Source organism: Akebia trifoliata, chromosome 3, assembly GCF_017979445.1.
Source record: "Akebia trifoliata isolate Shusen 1 chromosome 3, ASM1797944v1, whole genome shotgun sequence".
Classification (NCBI taxonomy): domain Eukaryota; kingdom Viridiplantae; phylum Streptophyta; class Magnoliopsida; order Ranunculales; family Lardizabalaceae; genus Akebia; species Akebia trifoliata.
Genome location: NC_141377.1, coordinates 54,884,761 through 54,904,535, shown reverse-complemented (window position 1 = coordinate 54,904,535; position 19,775 = coordinate 54,884,761). Strand labels below are relative to the sequence as shown.

The window sequence follows — 19,775 nt, the reverse complement described above, 5'->3', positions numbered from 1 at the left end:
CCTTTTGTGCTTCGTAATTCTTTTGGGACTTCTTTGTATCTTTTAGGTTTTCTCTTTCCTTTTCTTTTCTCTTCTTTGTTTTGGTGGTTACCTCCATAGTCACCATTCACCATAGTCTCTGACTTATTGAAAAAGTCATGATTAAATCGTGACTTTTTCCTTCACTAATTTAATCACGACTTTTTTTAATAATACGTGACTTTTCTGAAATTCGCGATTAAATCACGAATAATGCATAAAAAAATGAGGAAGCAAATGAGAAAGACATTGCTTTGATGTTTTTGTTGTGTTAATGAATCCTAATTTGGACACGTGATTGGGGTATTTTTTATATTTTGAATAATATAAACCTTGAATATGTTGTGAACCTGTGGTGGGTACTTCTTGTGGATGAATGCATAAATTATATCAACATGGGAATTCTAGATTTATCATTCTAGTTTAATATGGAACTTGATGATTTAATATGAAAACACCCACTAGTAGGAACAATTACACAGCCCTAGCCTAGCTTGATTTTTCCCGACTTTTTTCCGATGTTTCCCGATTTTACCGAATCTTCCCATTGCCGACTTATTTCCGAACCCCAACTTGGTGAATATGGTTACCTCAGCCTCTTGTATTTCTTTGGTTTCAATAAAACTATATACTTATCAAAAAAATATCTTGAGTATCAAATCCAAAGAAATACATAAACCAAGAAACACTAAATAAACTGATCTAAAACAAAAACACTAAATATACAGTAGAGTGCAGAAATAGAATCTGGTGTACAAGTGAAGCACTAACAATAAAAAGGAATGTAAACACAAACTAAAAAACAAAATAACTGGAAAAGAAAAAAAAAAAAAAAAAAGGGGGATGGAATTTAGATAGAGGTAAAGGCAATCAACATACCCCACCTCCTAGAAAAGCATCAATCTGGATTGGACCTAAGGTAGTTCCAGGAACAGCAGATTGGATTGGTTTGTATTTTCTAGCAGCCGCAGCAACTGGATCCTTCTGTGCCATCATCTCTTTTTTTTTTTTTTTTTTTAGGGGGGGGAATAAAAGTTAGCAATGTTGAAATACTAAATGGTAATCAGAATTTCAAAACATGACAATATTGTCTCCAGAAAGTGAAGGGGTGAGGTATGCAAACAAATCATTAAAGACATAACCAAGAAATTTCAACCACAAACTTCCACGTCAATTAACATGTTACTAAGATTGAAACTTGTTAAATAAGTCTGTAGGGCTATATTAGTCTTTTTACTTCTTTATTTCCCTTATGTAATACTTACATAGCTTAATTAGGGCTAATTAATCAGATTTACTATTCTCTCTTAATTCTAACTTGGTATCAGAGCAGCCTTCTCTACCTTCATCGAACTTCTTCTGCAACAAATCCCATCATTTTTTTTTTCATTTAAAGAACACCCCAACTTCACGTTGGTTTTCAACTCAGATCACCCCTGCGGGGGTTCTCCATCTCAGTATACCCCTAATCGAAGCATGCGATAGGGATTAATATCAGTAGAGAGTCTGCGATCAGGCTGTATTCACAGCTGTGGTGCTGTTTGAGATCAACGACACCCACAATGACTTCGTTTAAGCCCTGCGACACCCAACATAGCCTTGTTTAACACCTACAATCACAGCAGAAGAGAGTTTCTTAACAGCCAACAACAGTGAGTGGCTGTTCTGCCTCTAACGACACTAATAGGCGGCTGTTTGAGCCTTACGATCACAGCAAGTGCTGTATTTGGAGCAGGCGACACCTTTAGGTGGCCTCTCTGCCCTGTGCGACACTAGTGGGTAACTGTCTAGAGTTTTTCAATCACAGCCAGCAAGGTTCTACCTTCAGCGACAGTCATGGGTGACTCTGATTAGTTTTTTAATCACAGTAAGTGATTGTTTTTTCATCAGCTAACGTTAATAGGTGACTGATATGCTGTGTTATAAGTCTTGAGATCACAGCAGTAGACTTTTTCTTATTTTTTGATCATCGTAAGAGCTATTTGGGAGTAGCAACAGTGTTTTTGAATACCTACGAAGGCATTTGATTACAGCAAGGTGCTGTTTGGGTTTGTTCTAACAGCAATATTACCTCTTGAGTCTCTATGCTTGCGAGAATGACCGCTTAAGTAACCCACAGCAGTGATTAATCAGCCTTCACGTCTCTTCCGATCGTGTATTGTCACCTTTAGGGTGCTGCGGTCACTTTATTCTAGGGAGTTATGCCCTAATCTTACTCGAACTATCATCCAACCAGAGTACTCAGATTATTTGATGGCTTCTGAGACATCTTCTTCCTCGATTACTGGTACTAATAATGGATCAAGTGGTCCTTCATCTCACTCAACCGATTTTCCAGGTATTCAGATCACTACCGTAAAATTAGATGGTCCTAATTATCTCCTTTGGGCACGATAAGTTGAAATGTTCATTGGTGGAAAAGGGAAAATCGGTTACCTAACTGGGACAGACAAACAACCTGCACAGACTGATAGTTCTTACTCCCATTGGTTTGCTAATGATTCTATGGTCCGTTCTTGGTTGGTTACTTCTATGCAACCACACATTGCGGCTGGTTTTATGTTTTCCTCGAAAGCAAAACAGATATAGGATTCCGCAAAGAGTATTTACTCACAACGTCAGAATAATGTCAGGATCTTCAATTTGGAGCGTGAGATTTCTCGTCTTTCCCAATGAGACTCTTCAGTTACTACTTATATCTCACAGCTACATGCTAGGTGGGAAGAGCTGACTTTCTATTCCTCATCCTATGCTTGGAAGGATCCTCTTGATGAGACATTATATTCGTCAATTTTGGATAAGAATCGGGTTTTTCAATTTCTAGCGGGTCTTCGGGACGAATTTGAATATGCGCGAGTTCATTTATTGGGTATGGATCATTTTCCGTCGCTACAGACTGCCTATTCATATGTCTTAGCGGATGAGAGTCGTCGTGCAGCTGTCCTACCTCATTCTTCAGGGGATCATTCTGCTATACTTACTCGCCTATCTTCTCCACAACCCCCCAAGTGGGTCTATGCCTACCCATCAACGACATAAGTGTGATCATTGTGGAAAGTTAGGTCATGTGAAGGCTCGATGTTATGCACTTCATGGTCATCCTAATCAGCAACGTAAACAGTCTCAACGATCTTCAGCTCATATAGTTTCTCAGTCGACTACTGATTCAGCACCTCTTTCAGTTACTACATCCTCATCGGACTCTGTATCTCTATCCCAAGCCGAGCTTGACAAATTCAGAAAATTCTTCAATCAGATAGAGACTTCATCTCAGCCAATTTCTACCTTCGCTCACTCAGGTACCTTTGCATCTGCAAACAGTGTTTCCACCACTTTCTCATCATGGATCATGACTTTGGTGCCTCAGATAACATGACTAGTATGTCCTCCCTTTTTCAAACCTATAGTGTTTGCTCTGGTCATCGCAAGGTTCGCCTAACTGATGGTTCTTTGTCTTTCATACCTGGTCAAGGTCTTTTACCTGTTACATCCTCTTTATCCTTAACTAACACATTACATGTTCCTCAACTTACTACTAACCTGGTATCCGTTAGTAGTCTTACCAAAAATTTGAATTGCAGTGTAACCTTTTATTCTTCTCATTGTGTCTTTCAGGATCTGGAGTCGAAGAGGACGATTGGCACTGGACGTGAAGTTAATGGATTGTATCTCCTGGATGTTCCCGGTTCCCCTAGCACCCATTCTACTCTTCAGCTTAGTAGTTTTAGTAGTCAATCTAATAAGGCTCTTGTAATGTGTTGGCATTTACGCTTAGGCCATATTTCTTTTGGATATTTGAAACACATGTTCCCTAATTTATTTAATAATAACAATGTGCTTGATTTTTCTTGTGAAACTTGTCAATTAGCTAATCATGTGCGTTCTTCTTATCCTGTTAGTATGAATCCTACTACACCTGCTATGTTTGACTTAATTCATTCTGATATGTGGGGTCCTTCCCCTGTCACATCCACTCTTGGTTTTCGCTATTTTGTCTTGTTCATTGATGATCACAGTCGTACCACTTGGGTTTATCTTATAAAACACAAGAGTGAGATTTATGGGATCTTCAAGCAATTTCTTGCTATGGTTCACACCTAATTTGGTCGTACCATCAAGACCTTCCGTTCTGATCATGGTACTGAGTACACCTATAGTGAGGTCCTGAAACTTTGTTTAGCATCTGGCATTGAGTATCAAATGTCCAATGTTAAGACACCTCAGCAGAACAGCCGATCAGAAAGAAAAAATCGTCATATTCTAGAGTTAGCCCGTGCCATTTCGATTGGCATGAACGTGCCCCAATCCTATTGGGTTGATGCAGTTCCTACTGCTGTTTATCTTATTAATCGGACCCCCTCCAGTATTCTTCAGTTTGTCACACCCCTCTCTAAGCTCTCTCCAGATCGTCCCGTGTTTCCACTTCCTCTGTGTGTTTTTGGGTGTCTGTTTTGTTCAAATTCTTGACCAAAATCGTTCTAAACTTGACCCTAAGGCCGTCAAATATATCTTTCTGGGTTATTCCTCTACCCAGAAAGGATACCGTTGTTACCATCCTCCTTCTCGACGACGTTTCATTTCTCGAGATGTTTCTTTTTTTGAGCATACTCCTTATTATAATGGGTCCGTTGGCATTCAATCTGAGTGGTTTCCTCTAAATTCACCTGATGATCATTTTCCTTCTTTATTTCCCCTTCCCCTGCCTGTTCCTCCCTCTCCACCCCCCGCCAGTTCGTCCTCTCCTCCCTTGCAGGTTTACTCTCGACGTCTACGTGATACTACCATCCCTTCTATGTCCGACCAGCTCGCCTCCAGCTCCGCCTCCGTCTGTTCTCTATGATGATCGTCCTATTGCCACTCGTAAGGGTAAGCGCACTTGTACTTATCCCATTTCAAATTATATCTCTAACTCTGCACTCTCACCCTCCTATCGGAGTTTTCTTGCTTCTGTTTCTGCTGTTTCACTTCTTACTACTGTTGCAGATGCTATTACTCATCCTGAGTGGCACGCAGCTATGATTGATGAGTTGACTACTCTTGACAAGACTCAAACTTGGGAAATTGTGCCTCTTCCACCTGGACGGAAAGTTGTGGGTTGTCGATGGGTATTCACGCTTAAGCATAATCCGGATGGTTCCATTACTCGTTATAAGGCCTGTCTGGTGGCCAAAGGTTATGCTCAGACTTATGGGATTGATTATCAGGAAACTTTTGCTCCAGTTGCCAAGATGACCACCATTCGCGTTCTCCTTTCTATTGCTGCTATCCGATGATGGCCTCTTTTTCAGTTAGATGTCAAGAATGTTTTTCTCAATGGTGATCTTCAGGAAGAAGTCTATATGGTCCAACCTCCTGGGTTTCTTTCTTCTGCTTCTCTTGCACATGTTTGTCGTCTTCGCCAGTCTCTTTATGGTCTGAAGCAGTCTCCTCGTGCTTGGTCTGAGCGCTTCACTAAGGCCATGCATCAGTTTGGTTTCCATCAGACTTCTGCTGATCACACCTTGTTCTTGCGTTACTCACAAGGCAAAACTGTTGCTCTGATTGTGTATGTGGATGATATTGTTCTTACTGGAGATGATGCCGATGGACTTACCGAGGTCAAAACTTACTTAGGCCATCAATTTGAGATTAAGGACGTTGGCCATCTTCGCTATTTTCTGGGTATTGAGGTTGCACGGTCCCAGTTTGGTATATTTCTTTCTCAGTGTAAGTATGTTCTTGACTTACTCAATGCCTCTGGTCAGCTTGGATCTCGCCCAGCTGATACTCCTATTGAGCAGAACCACAGGTTGGCTGATTCTGAGGGGGAATGTGTGTCAGATATTGGCCAATATCAGCATCTTGTGGGAAAATTGATCTACTTGTCTATGACTCGTCCTGACATTGCCTATGTTGTTAGTGTTGTAAGTCAGTTTATGCACTCGCCTCGAACATCTCATCTTGCTGCCGTTTATCGTATTCTTAGATACCTTAAGGGATGTCCTAGTCGAGGTATTTTATTCAACAATCATGGTCATCTTCGCATTGAGGCATGGACAGATGCAGATTATGCTGGTTCAGTGACTGATAGACGGTCTACTTCTGGGTATTGTACTAAAGTTGGTGGTAACTTGACATAGTAAGAAGCAGGATGTGGTTTCTCGGTCGAGTGCTGAGTCAGAATACAGAGCCATGGCACTTGGAGTATTCGAGTTGTTGTGGCTCAAAATCTTACTAGCTGATTTATGTCTTCCTATGCCGGTCCCCTTCTTACTATATTGCGATAATAAATCAGCTATTAACATAGCTGCAAATCCGGTTCAGCATGATAGAACGAAGCACATAGAAGTTGATCGTCATTTCATTAGAGAAAAGATAGTTTCTGGACAGATTTGTACTCCTTTCTGGACAGATTTGTACTCCTTTTGTTCCTACCTCTCAACAACTTGCTGATGTTCTTACTAAAGGTGTTAGTAAAACCTCTTTTGAAGATGTCTTGTCCAAGTTGGGCATTGTTGATATCCACGCACCTACTTGAGGGGGAGTGTTAAATAAGTCTGTAGGGCTATATTAGTCTTTTTACTTCTTTATTTCCCTTATGTAATACTTACATAGCCTAATTAGGGCTAATTAATCAGAGTTACTATTCTCTCTTAATTCTAACTAAACTTTACAGGATTATTTGAATGGGTAGCTTAAAAGAAAGTCCCAAAAACCCTATCAAAATAAAAAAGCACATCCCAGAAAAGGAGATAAAATTGTATAAGAATAATGGAAAAGAGCAGGAGACACTGCATTGGCAATCAGTATATATATCATGAAAAAGTAGTTGATGGGACACGCGTGAGATGCATGTGTTGCTCAAGTAATGGAATTGCCTTTTATTACTAACAGAGATTTATGAATAATAAAAGTTGATAAAATTAATAGAAAATTTTATCTAAAAGGAAAATCTATCCTAATATTTTAAAATTGAGAACTATAAGTATTTCCTCTTTTCGGAAAAGGAACATTAGGTATAACACGTAATTCAGCTGAGTTTCAGATTCAACTCAATGAGTTTCCAAGCCAACTACACTGAGTTCAGGAGTCTAATCAACAAGTGGTTCAAATAATTTTTGGTACCGATTCAACTCAAAATTCTACTGAGCCAAGTCAACTCTTCCAATTTTTAGTTGACTCGACACATTTTAGAAAACATAAGTTCTAACTATTATTTCTGGCTTTAGCAATGGGAAGAATTCAGTCATCAATACCCAGGGAATGCAGCCACTCATTGGTTAACATGTAAATCTTTCTGTCTACTGTTCGATCTTTCATTACATTATGGGTTCTGGTATTTTATTTGATTATTTTGTTTGAAGTAATTTTAATCGATGATTTTCACAATGCTGATGAACAATCGTCACCTGGTAAGGAAGGCGAACGTATGCAAAAATAAAAAATTAAATAACAATGGAAACACAAAATATGCCATAACGGAACAAAATGACTATTAAACCCAGAATACAAAGAATTTCTTTAATAATTATTCCATGCATTCTAATGCAAACATGCAACATAAAACAATTGTTTAACTTACTCAGTAGAGCATTAATAAATGCGGACTTTCCAACATTTGCAGACCCCTGTGGTAATCAAGAATTCAATGACTCGTAAATGCCCCTCATAATACAGAAATTCCAAAAGAAAAAAATATATAAAAAAAAAAAATGGCAAATCAAAGACCTGATGTCACTAAACCTTGAAAGTTGAAAAAGATGCATGACTCTGCAGATAAGGTGATAAGCAGCCCCATGAAATACAAAACAAAACAAAGAATAAATTCTTTGTTCTAGACCACATTTTTTATCTTTTCATAGACTTAGACATCACGCTCAAATAGAAATATAGAAGCTAAAGTACAAATGAAGTCACAAATTCACAGGAACTTCACCTCTGTTCTTTATATATTAGGCACTCACTCATATGGCTCTCCTCTTCTCACTCAATTTAGTTTTAAAGTAATAATAATGAGAATCAATGATGTTCTTGGACACGTGCCTCAGGATGAGGCTCATTAAAAACATCCCTGAGGCATTAGACTGAAAAAAAAAAATACCGCTAAGGCTTATGCCTTAGACCAAGAAGCTCACAAAAGGCATATGACTCAGTGTGAGGTATGACTGAGGCTTACACCTTTTGGCTGAGACTTATGCTTTCTTATCGCTCTTCTCCACTTCTTTGTTTTATTAATTAAGCAAGATTTTATAAATTTCTTTACTTCCATTTCTTTGTTGCTTTTAGCATGAAATATAATTGGAATACTTAGAATTAAATTCAAATACAAAGTAATTATATATGAAAATAAAACTGTTGAGTTCATTTGATTTAAAAATAATTTTTGGTAGTATTTAGTATTAGAAAAATTATATTTAATTAATTATATTTTTGCAATAAATATAAACTAGTTGATTACTGTAGAAACTTCCAAATATGAAATATATTTTTTTTGTTAAATATAATGGATTAGAACTTAGAATTTGATTATATGGATTTGAAATTTGAGAATATGTAGTGGTTATCCTATTTTCTTTGTTATATTGTTTATTTAAAAATACCATACATGTGAAGCTTATGGTTTATGCCTCGAGGCATTGGCCAGCCAAACGCTTTGCCTCACGCCTCAGCGTCTGAAAAAAATTGGTAATCAATAAACAATCTAAAATTAACTATCAAGCAATTACATGAAAGCAGCAATTTAAAATATATATATATATTTTTGGACCATAACTTTTGTCGTTAGTGCTAACAAGAAGAAAGTGGAGTCAACAATGCCATGACATCACACAAGAAACATTAAACTAGTGAGAATTGGAATTCAGCAATAGACCCTACTTCACACATCCCTTTATGCTTTGCAGTTCAGAAATTAACTAACCAGAATGTATACATCCCGCCCCTGCATGAAAAAATTTCAGTGTCAATAACCTTCATTGACAACAATGCAAGATTATCACCTGTAAATAGAGAAGATAAACAATTTCACTGTATATTCGCTAAGCTAAAGGCAGCAATAGGGAGATTCGGAACCCTTGCTCTTAAGATGAAAATATGACCGAAATTCCAATAAAGTTGAACGACAGGTTGATGCAAATAAATGTCAATGACAATATATGTGCAAAAGGATAGAAATTGATAGATGAAAAAGCCAAAGAGTCGCAAAGTGTTTTTCGTTTCTTTTTTAAGTATTGTGCAGGAAAATATTTGTGGCCCAGAAGTAAGCTCTAGCTTCTGAAGCTACATGTAAGCATAAACATGTTGGGAGGCTAGAATGCCAATGCGTTCATATGCAGGACATAAAGATCTGGCATTCCATAACAGCAACCAGCAAGTAAATGATGTTGACCGAACTTTATACAAAAGCAAGGGCTGATAAATTAGATTTCATCCAAATTTAGAAGAATTATTAAACTTTTACTAAAATGACGAATGTGTTTGCAAAAACAGTAAATTACAGCAATACATTTAACAAAGTATGTAACCAGGACACTATTTTCTAAGAGCTTATTGAGTAGGACACCATTTTGCACGCACAGGTGAGATTCAAGGCAGCATGCTTTATTACAGAAGTTTTTTAACTAATCATTTAGATATCTTTCATTTTATATGGTTTTAATGTATATCAGCATATCAAAATACATTCTTTTATACTTTATACTTAAAAATTAGTGTTTTTCTAAAATATTAGTTTATCAACCTATAGAACAAATACAGACATTTCGGCATATTCAGTTTGTGGAGATCAATGTGTTTGTGCCAGTGCTGGACTACAACATGTCACCATGTTTTCGGTATGTAGAAAAAAATTTAGAAACAAAATACTTCTATAACTTCATCCACTAAAAAAACAGTAATAATCAATGTTTAAAATATCATGAAGCACAATTGAGGGGGTTTGCCTCGGTTCGACAACGCATAAACTACAATGTTTTGCCAAAAAAAAAAAAAAAACTATCTTACAATCCTAAGAAATCATAATAAATTTCTAAAACGAGGAGGAAAAAAAAAGGAATTCCTCATAAAACTAAAAATGAGAACAATACAATGAGTATGTCAGCTCTTATTTTGTTAAGAAATACTTTAACGAGAAACATTTCAAACCAAACATACGATTTTCAGCGTCATTAATGCATCATCAACAAACACAAACTTAAAAATAATAATAATAATAAACCAATCTTAATTTATAAATGAAATAACAAATCAAGTTCAAGTATCTAAGTAGCTAACAAAGTGAGTGTAACATGATCTCTAGATGTACCATAATTGCTGAGAAGAAATATGCCAGTAACCCATGTATCTAGATTTTCATCGCCAATATAAGCCCAATTAGCCCATGTAGGCTTCCCATGAAGACCCTAGCAACTATCAAACGTATAACCTGAAAGAAGTCAGTGCATACACTTCTGAGGCCCAAGGTCTCCCCCTCTTCCGCATCCTGCCATGAATCACAAGCACCACTATTCCTCATCCACCACGACTACCACCACTAAGGCACAAACTAGGGCTGTCAATGGGTCAAACATTCAACATGGACCATTTTTGGGTAGTGTAACTAGGCCCATTTAGTTAGTGGACCGAGCCAGTGTGGGCCCAATTCATGTTAAGGGCCGACTCAGGCCTGGGATCTAGGCCTATCAAGTAGCCCAATCTGATTACTTAATATAATGTAAGTTTTAAAGTTATATTATAGAACAAACAAATATGCATTTGATCTAATGGCAAGACTCACGCTAGGTGCAAGAGCTCTTGGGTTAAATGCTCAGAATTCCCCCACCTTTACTTTTGCCTAATGTGGTCCGGTCCAGCCCTAAAATAGGCCCGAATAAGTGTGGGTTGGGCCAGGCTTGGACCTAGCATTTACTTAGTTTGGCCTGACTTGGCCTGGACCAACCATTAGATGGGTCCGGTTCAAGCTAGAATTTTGAAGCCCCAATTAGAACTGATCCATCTAAAGCTTGGTTCATCGACAGCCCTACCACCATCTGAAGTAGAAATAGCCAGATCAATCAGTGCTACTGATGTTCATACTCTTACCAATAAAAAATTGTTGGAGACGAGCATAAACTTCGGTAAATGAGGGAATAGCAAGACCACCAAAATTTATGCTTGAATTGGCGTATTCAGAGTTTAGACTAGCTAACAACTTGGCCACCTTCCATATTTTACGTTGTCATCGCCATTTATTAATGTCTAAGGTAAGCAGTTGATAAACACTCTCCTCTCAACTTCCAACCAACTTAGAATAATACTCACCTAGAGCCTTCTCTCTTTACAAAGAGAGATCTCCTCCAGTAACTAATAAACACAGGAAATGTTCCGTTTAGAAGAATACATATCACAGAGTATCCCATACGACTTTGGCAGAATCTAGGAACATCTTATTTGGAATAATTTAGGGATTCATATTGTTCCGTATCCAAGTCATAATTTGAGCATTAACTTTAACCACTTTACAACACATGATGGCTTTTCAAAGATTAGAAAGTGAACATTTTCTCTAGCCAAAAGAGACATCTATACGATATATTTGTACCATTGAAGATAATTAAATTCATTTAATATTATAGAGACTAAGTTGAGATGATATATCAATCTTAGAGCCCATACCATTTATAAAGACATACTACAAAATAAAGACAAATAGTATCTAATGTCACTTAATATCACAACAGAGGGATGAGCACGTCATAAGTGGATAATGTCTGCACCAAAATGGGATGGCTACTTAACTTTTCTTTTTTCTCTTTCTTTAGCACCATGCACTTCACACTACATTATTCATTCAATTACATATAAAGAAGAGCAATATGTAGAAATATAGACACGAAATGTACAATATTATCAAAATAAATTAATTAATAAACAATAATGAGGTTGTTGAACAACAAGAAGAAAACTAGTTTTCTCAAACAAAAAACCAAATAAGCTTAGTCCAATGACCCGTAAATACCGAATTGGATCTCTCATGATTGATCGTCTTGAACAATCTGTTGAAGATGCAGATTTAAAGAACTCATTCATTCGTGTTCTATATAACTTTAAAAAAAGGAAATCCATATTTGATAACTTTTTCATCTACTTTTTTTTTTATAAGAACATAAAGGATAGCATTCAGTAGACAAAGTTTTGTCTTATATGGCTAAAAAGTTTCAGAATGGGCTGTTTTTTTGTGAGGATAATCTCTATGGTGAGGAGATCATCCTCGCAAAAAATCAGCCCATTCTGAAATTTCTAACCCTAGTTTATAAGTTGAAGAATCGTGGACCGTCAATTTTTTACCGTTAGTTTGTAACCAGTTTTCATGGGGTTAGAACTTTCAGAATGGGTTGATTTTTTGTGAAGATGATATTCTCACTATATAGATAATCCTCACATAAAATCAAGCCATTCCAAAACTTTTAACTCATATAGGACAAAACACTTTGTCTAGAACTTTGTCTATGGAACCCAACCCATCTATGAAGCATTCGAAGGCCCTAAAGAGAGCCAAACATTTTTCAAAATAGGGGTTAGAAGTTTCAGAATGGGCTGATTTTTTTGTGAGGATGATCTCTACGGTGAAAAGATCATCCACACCAAAAATCAGCTCATTCCAAAACTTCTAACCCTAGTTTGTAAATCACTTTTGATGGGGTTAGAAGTTTCACAATGAGCTGGTTTTTTATGAGGATGATCTCCTCATCATAGAGATCATCCTCACGAAAAATCAACCCATTCCGAAACTTCCAACCCATACATTGAAAAAATGTTTGGCTCTCTTTAGGGCCTCCGAACGTCACCCTATATATATATATATAGGGTCCCGTTCAGCACCAAACATTTTGGCCAACATTTTAGCCAACCATTTTTGTCCTACATGGGTTAGAAGTTTTGGAAAGGGCTGATTTTGGTGAGGATGATCTCTACGGTGAGATCATCCTCACCAAAAATCAACCCATTCCAAAACTTCTAGCCCCATGTTTACAAGTTGAAAAATCGTGGACCGTCCATTTTTTGTAAACCATTTTTTATGGGGTTAGAAGTTTTGGAATGGGCTGATTTTTGGTGATGATGATCTCCTCACCGTAGAGATCATCCTCACCAAAAATCAGCCCATTCCAAAACTTCTAACCCATGTTTTGAAAAATGTTTTGCAAAAATGTTTGTTGCTGAACATTTCCCATATATATATATATAGAGAGAGAGAGAGAGAGAGAGAGAGAGGGGAAAAGAAAGAAAGACAGGATGAAGGAAATCAAAAGAATGAGTCAACAAGATGATGGGCACAATCTAAGGTAAGAAATGGCTCCTTTCTCTATTTATTTTAAAGTATGCAATCTCAAAAATTTATTAAACTAACATTAATAAGTGAATAAAAGCAGAATACCAAAATTACCTTTACTCAATGCAAAATATAGACAGAACATGAATAAAGATGAAAGTAATTAAGGATTCCAACATCTATAAACAAGATACTAAGTATTACAGTGCAACTTGTTTCCTTTAAAGTCACTTCTACTCATACTTGTTGCCATGATGGATAAGGTTAGACAGTAGACACTGGAACAAAAAGAATATATTGTTGCATGGATATGAAATATAATTTTGAACCAACAATAAATGAAGTGAAGGTAGTAACATGGAAATCTATTCAAGTTAAGAATGATAGAATAGAGAATTAACAAGCCTTCTTTTCTTTTTGAATCTCTGATGCCACTCCAGCAATTCCCACCAAGGACTTCGAACTTGTCAAGTGGACGCTAATAACGCTGCAAAGAAAAATAGCTGTCTTATGATGCAATGTGAAAAATAACATCAAAGCATCATGGGATATACTAACAGAAACACACCTATGCAAACAATGGACTACCATGCAGGTAAACGCTGCAATTAGTGAATGAACATAAGAAATCAAGTGGCCAAAGGTAGCACAGAAAACAAGGGTATCCAGAAAATTGAAGAGCATTTATCAACAAAAAAAATCAAGAGTGGGACAATCATGAGCAAAGCTCACGTCACAGCATAATCACCATAATACAAAAATCCCAACTTGAATTTCCAAATCAAATAATTTGTGATCCAAACCATGGTGCCATGATATGAATCACCATCCAAATAGACAGCAGAACAGAGTCTGAATCCAATGCGAACAAAATAGGTGGTATGAATCGATTTAAGTCATTTCTTTCACTTATCACAATTCAACTCCCTAGAAAAATATGGTCAGCAATGATATAAAAAAGGAAATTCCACCGAAGTTAGTGCCTGTGCTGATTATTGAGGCTTATGGAAGGAATATGATTATCAGACTTTTAATAACCAAGGCCAAGAAGTTCCAGGTCTTTGTAATGAGTCAGGTGTTTCCTTGTATATTGATCAATACTTCCAAAAGGAAGTATTTGGCACCAAGCTGTATGACTGTGTTGTAAATTGGGGGACTTTAATCCATTGAACAGCTCTTTACGTAACTTCTTTTTTTTATAGATATAGGATTAGTGGTAAGCAAATGAAGTTGGGTTCGAGGGGATTTGAACCTAGGACGTGGGAACAACATTCCACATGTCTTACCACTTAGCTAAGTTGGCACTTCACTCTTTACGTAACTTTGGCAATCCTTTGTGTTGCTTTCTTTATGGTCCAGCGGGAAGTCTCTTCCCTTTCCATCTTTTTTATAGATTGAAAGAGCTTACTCAGAGGGAACCAAACATACAACAAAGGGGACACATGAGAGAGAAACCACAGAAAAATGAGGAAAATAGCAAACCAAAAACACAATAAGAATTGGAAGAAAACTTCCTCCACTTAAAAGACAAAACTTTCAAAACAGACTTGTTCATGTCGTGATTCATGATGAACCACCTAAACAGCAAGACTTCCATTTTAAGGTAACGCCTCCCACATTTGTTGTGTTCCTTCTATAAGGACAAACAAATGTAGAAGGGAGAGAGCTTCCAAAGAACTCTGCCACACTGAAAGAAGGCATCAGAATACCATCCCTCTATCAGCCCAAAACCTATATTAGGCATCGACCACCTATGCACAAACAATTGGAGAAAAGCACCCCTAACCTTTTTTTCAGGCAAGTATATGCTTATTAATAGCAAAAAAGGCAAACAGGTAAAATGGAAAGGCCTAATATATCAAGAAAACCTGCTTAGGCACTATAAATGAATAAATAAAAAAATCAAAAAAATCAAAAACTAAACCCCCTCACTAGCATAAGAGGATTTGGTAACTAAGTGATCGTTTGGGGATTAACCTTAAGCCAATAATTGCAAATTCCCAAAGTCTTCAAAAGTGGTCACCATTGCCAAATGCAAACCCAAGGGTACTTGGTCTAAACTAAGCACCAACTATCAATCAAATTTCCATCAAATGAGGCGTTTCAGGTTTTAGCCACTAAGTGCCTGGAAACCTGGAATGAGGGAGATGAACCCCCTAGTAGACTCCAAGCATGGGTTGGCCCTCAACGTTACCTTGGGAAGGCCTTCACTAGTAAACCCCCGCACCTTCATCTCAGAAATTAGTGATGAATCTAGTCTTGCTAAGTGGAATGGGCTAAACATTTCCCACTTAGTTGCGATATTTGGGGTCTCATCCAGTCTTTGCAACTCGCTACAAGCAACTCCCATAAAGAAGAGCAATTGTTGATACCCCAAAATTTTGCAACATTTTCAAAAAAACCAAAAACCCTTGTTTGGGATGTAAATTGGAGTAAAAGGGAGGTGAAAATATAGCAAAAAAATGGAGCCTCATAAATAATTTTTTTTTAAAAAGGAAATAAGAGAAAGAACAAAAAAATAAATATAAAAATTTGGTGCCACATGGCATTATGCATGCATGTGTGGTCCAAAAGAGGGGAGTAATGAAAAACAAAATCAAAAAAGAAAAAAATCATCATCAAATAACAATTTTAGGACTTTACTTAGCACATAGGTTAACCACACCTGTTCCCCAAGTCATGTTCCAAAACCACTCTCACCACGTGTCCAAAGCCTGCCAAATATGGGGAAATATCTCTTATAAATAGAGAATCCCCCTCTCCTCATTAAAAGGACATTTTACCACCCCAAGACTTTGTTGGTTTTGCGTCCAAACGTCAAAAAAATTTAAACAATTAATATAGAACTCAATTGCCACCTAGACTCAGGATTTTGACTCCAATGGCATCCTAAAAGTGGGAAAGAAGCCAAATTGTTCCGGAAGAATTCACAAGTATATCAAACTTGTATTGCAACCATATCCCACTTATCCCCCCCCTTTCAGTTTTTGTTTTCTTTTTTTGCTTTTAAAATAGAACTATGTGAGTCTTATATGAGGTATTGACACATTTACCCACATCTCTCTTACAAATAGAGAATCCCCCTCCTTATTAAAGAGGCAATTTCAAGATTCTGCTAGTTTCACACCCAAACTCCACCAAAAATCCTACAAAAATAAAAATGTCAAAAAATATTAAACAATTAATATGGAACTCAATTGCCACCTAGACTCGAGATTTTGACTCCAACACACCCTAAACACGGAAAAGAAACCGAATTTCTCGAGAAGAAATCACAAGGACACCAAACAAGCATCGCACCCCAATCCAACTTATTCCCTCAATTTCTTCTTATTGCTTTTCGAATAGCCTTATGTGAGTCTTATCCAAGGTCTTCAGTCTTCACAGTTCCTTGGTCGAAGTAGAATGGATTCCTCCCTATGCATATCGATCTTGTGTGGATCCATACAAAAAAAACAAGGAAGGCATTTTTAGGCTTTGGAACTTGGTTTTCACATAGCTGCACTCATATATCCTTCAAAAGACCCCTAACCAAGGGAAGGACTAGTGCATAAGTTCACTCTTGTGGTCGCTGAGCCAAAAACCACTCTTTTTATGAATATGGATTAGTTGCTACAAGAATGCTGCCTTTTAGACAAACCACAATGAAACCTAAAAGGAACAAAACACTAACGAAATGTTGGCAGAATTTCCTGGCCTGATTTCTCCAAATTTGGGATTCCCATTGATTTCATTTCATGACTCGGACCGAAGTCCAACAAAAATCAGATGGTTGGATATCTCACTTCAGATCCCAATGCAACAATGTGTTATGATCAAATCATGTGCAATAGTACATTGTTGTAATGATATTTTTTTTGATCGATAAAGATAGTTTTATTGATAATGAAAAAGCGAGGGGGGTCGAGAAGACCAACTCAAAGAAGAAAAAGCTACAAGACAAGAAATGGAAAACAAACACAAAACACGAGTAACAGATTACTCTCACAACAACAAACAAACCCTATCCCATCTCACTACAAAATCTTCAAAGAAGACCTCCTTAAATTCCTTATACAGTTTGCTCCAAGAGAACATGAGCTCCAAAATCGATAGAACTAGACCTTCCTTCGTAGAGACTATCCTTTCAAAAATACAACGGTTGCGTTCTTTCCAGATTCCCCTACAAATTGCAAATGGTGCCAAAAACAAAAGAATCCGTTTAGACGACGAGAAAGAACATTCCCACACCAGCCAGGATTCCGACATCGCCCTCACAGAATAAGGAAAACAACCCACTATCCCAAATAAAGACAAGAAATGCGACCAAACATGATGAGCTACCCGGCAATGAATAAGTAAATGATCTACCGTTTCCACCTGAAATCGACACATACAACACTGATTCGGTGTAATAAAACCTCTTTTTATTAACTGATCCATAGTTGCAAGTCTCCCTAAAACTGCCAACCAAAAAAAGAACGAAATCTTAGGAGGAATCTTCCCACCCCAGATAAATGAGGAAAGGAGTTAGCGCTACGTTGTACAATGCCGTCATACATAGATTTGACCGTGAACTTCCCTTCCCTTGTGCCTTCCCAAAGTCTCTTATCTTCCGAGGAGCTCTGCATGTAGCTGTTCTCCACCAAAGAAATTAGTCTCCCTAGATTATCCACCTCCCAATCATTAAAAGTTCTTCTAAACCCAAAGTCCCAGTTTGTCTCCCCATTCACAAAATTCTTGAAAACCGCAATAACTTGATCATTTTTCAAAGACAACTCGAAAAGGTCCGGAAAAAAATCCCTAAGCGGTCCATTTCCACACCATCAATCCTCCTAGAATTTCACCTTTCTCCCGTTCCCAACCTTACATTTTACTTTCCTCCTGAATAACAGTAGTCTTTTTAGAATTCATTTTCACACCCCGCATCCTAAGACACTCCTAACCGGGCCGCTCTCCCATCCATTCTCATTCACCCCATATTTACCCACAATTACTTTCTTCCATAGACTTTCCCTTTCCTCCCCAAATCTCCAAAGCCACTTCCCCAATAATGCCAAATTCATAGAACCAAAATTGCGAAAACCAAGACCTCCATTCTTCTTTGGCAAACATAACTTATTCCAACTCACCCAATGCAATTTTCTCAAACCGTCTTTGCCATGCCACAAGAAATCTCGACAAATTTTATCTAATTGCATTTCCACATTTCTTGGCAAGGAAAATAACGAAAAAGTATAACTTGGAATGCTAACCAGAGCACTTTTAATGAGAGTGACTTTCCCTCCTTTAGTTAACAGCTTAGCTTTCCAAGAACTTAGTCTTTTTCTCATCCTTTCGAGCACCGACTCCCAAATTTCTTTACTTGTATAGCCCATCCCTAACGACATCCCTAGATAAGTCGATGGCAAAGTTCCTGTCTGGAAACCAATCAAAGCTGCTGCTACCTCCACCCCTTCCACCTCTCCTACCTTGAACAATTCACTCTTGCGGAGATTTACTGGAATACCAAAGATTGCCTCAAAACATCCAAGAATCCCACTTAAAAAACTCAATTGTCTCGACGAGTAATCCAAAAAAAATTAAAGTATCATCTGTGAACTGTAAATGGGAAATCACATGGCCACTCGCCCTAGTAGAGAAACCGGTTAGCTCCCCCTCTGCCACCGCCTTACCCAACATCCTTCCCAAAGCCTCCATAATTATCACAAACAGAAAAGGTAACAACGGATCTCCTTGTTGCAGATCCCTCGAACTTCTAAAAAATCCAGTTAGAGATCCATTAACCACGATCGAAAAGGTTGAGATAGAAATACACTTCATGACTCACCGGACCCACCTTTCACCGAACCCCATCCTCCTCATCAGATATTTCACCAGATTCCAATTCACATGATCATAGGCTTTCTCCAGATCTACCTTGCAAACTAGTCCTGGAATTTTCGATTTTCTGCACGAGTCAATACATTCATTCGCAATAAAAACCCCATCCAAAATTTGTCTCCCATCTACAAAAGCTCCCTGAGTCGGCCCAATGATGCTACTTAACACAACTTTAAGTCTGGATGCCAGCACCTTCGCGATTATTTTGTAAACTGAACTCACCAGCCTAATTGGTCTGAGATCCGTGATATCTTCTGTGCCGATAACTTTTGGGATCAATGCAAGAAAAGTGCAATTAGAGCCCAAGTTTAAAAATCCTTCCCTGTAGAAGTCCTCACTAGTCTCCATCACCTCATCTCTCACTGTCGTCCAACAAGCTTTGAAAAAACCTAGAGAGAAATCATCCGGCCCCGGGGCCTTATCACTAGCCAAACCACTAACCGCTATCATTGTTGCAATGATATCTCAATCAGCAGACCTTGCATCGAGGCAATTTTGGCCTTAATAGATTCATCAATCAGTCGGCCGTCTACACTCGAATTCCAGGACAACCATACAACTGGAATTCCTAATATCATATCGTATGTAACAACATGTTGCTTTCCAATGC

General features: G+C 37.7%; 1 protein-coding gene across 3 annotated transcripts in view; it reads right to left on the bottom strand.

Moving 5' to 3' along the window:
• NOA1 (P-loop containing nucleoside triphosphate hydrolases superfamily protein) overlaps positions 1 to 19,775 on the bottom strand; it is a 38,035-nt gene that overhangs the window by 8,955 nt on the left and 9,305 nt on the right. For all 3 annotated transcript variants that reach the window (XR_015176955.1, XR_015176954.1, XM_086436920.1), the window contains exons 5-8: positions 13,709 to 13,790; positions 8,918 to 8,938; positions 7,580 to 7,625; positions 898 to 1,016 (exon numbers count right to left, since the gene is read on the bottom strand). Coding sequence is in view for 1 of the 3 variants with exons in the window: in XM_086436920.1 (XP_086293046.1) it covers positions 898 to 1,016; positions 7,580 to 7,625; positions 8,918 to 8,938; positions 13,709 to 13,790 (268 nt within the window). In the remaining 2 variants the exon portion in view is untranslated. The remainder of the gene's footprint in view (positions 1 to 897; positions 1,017 to 7,579; positions 7,626 to 8,917; positions 8,939 to 13,708; positions 13,791 to 19,775) is intronic.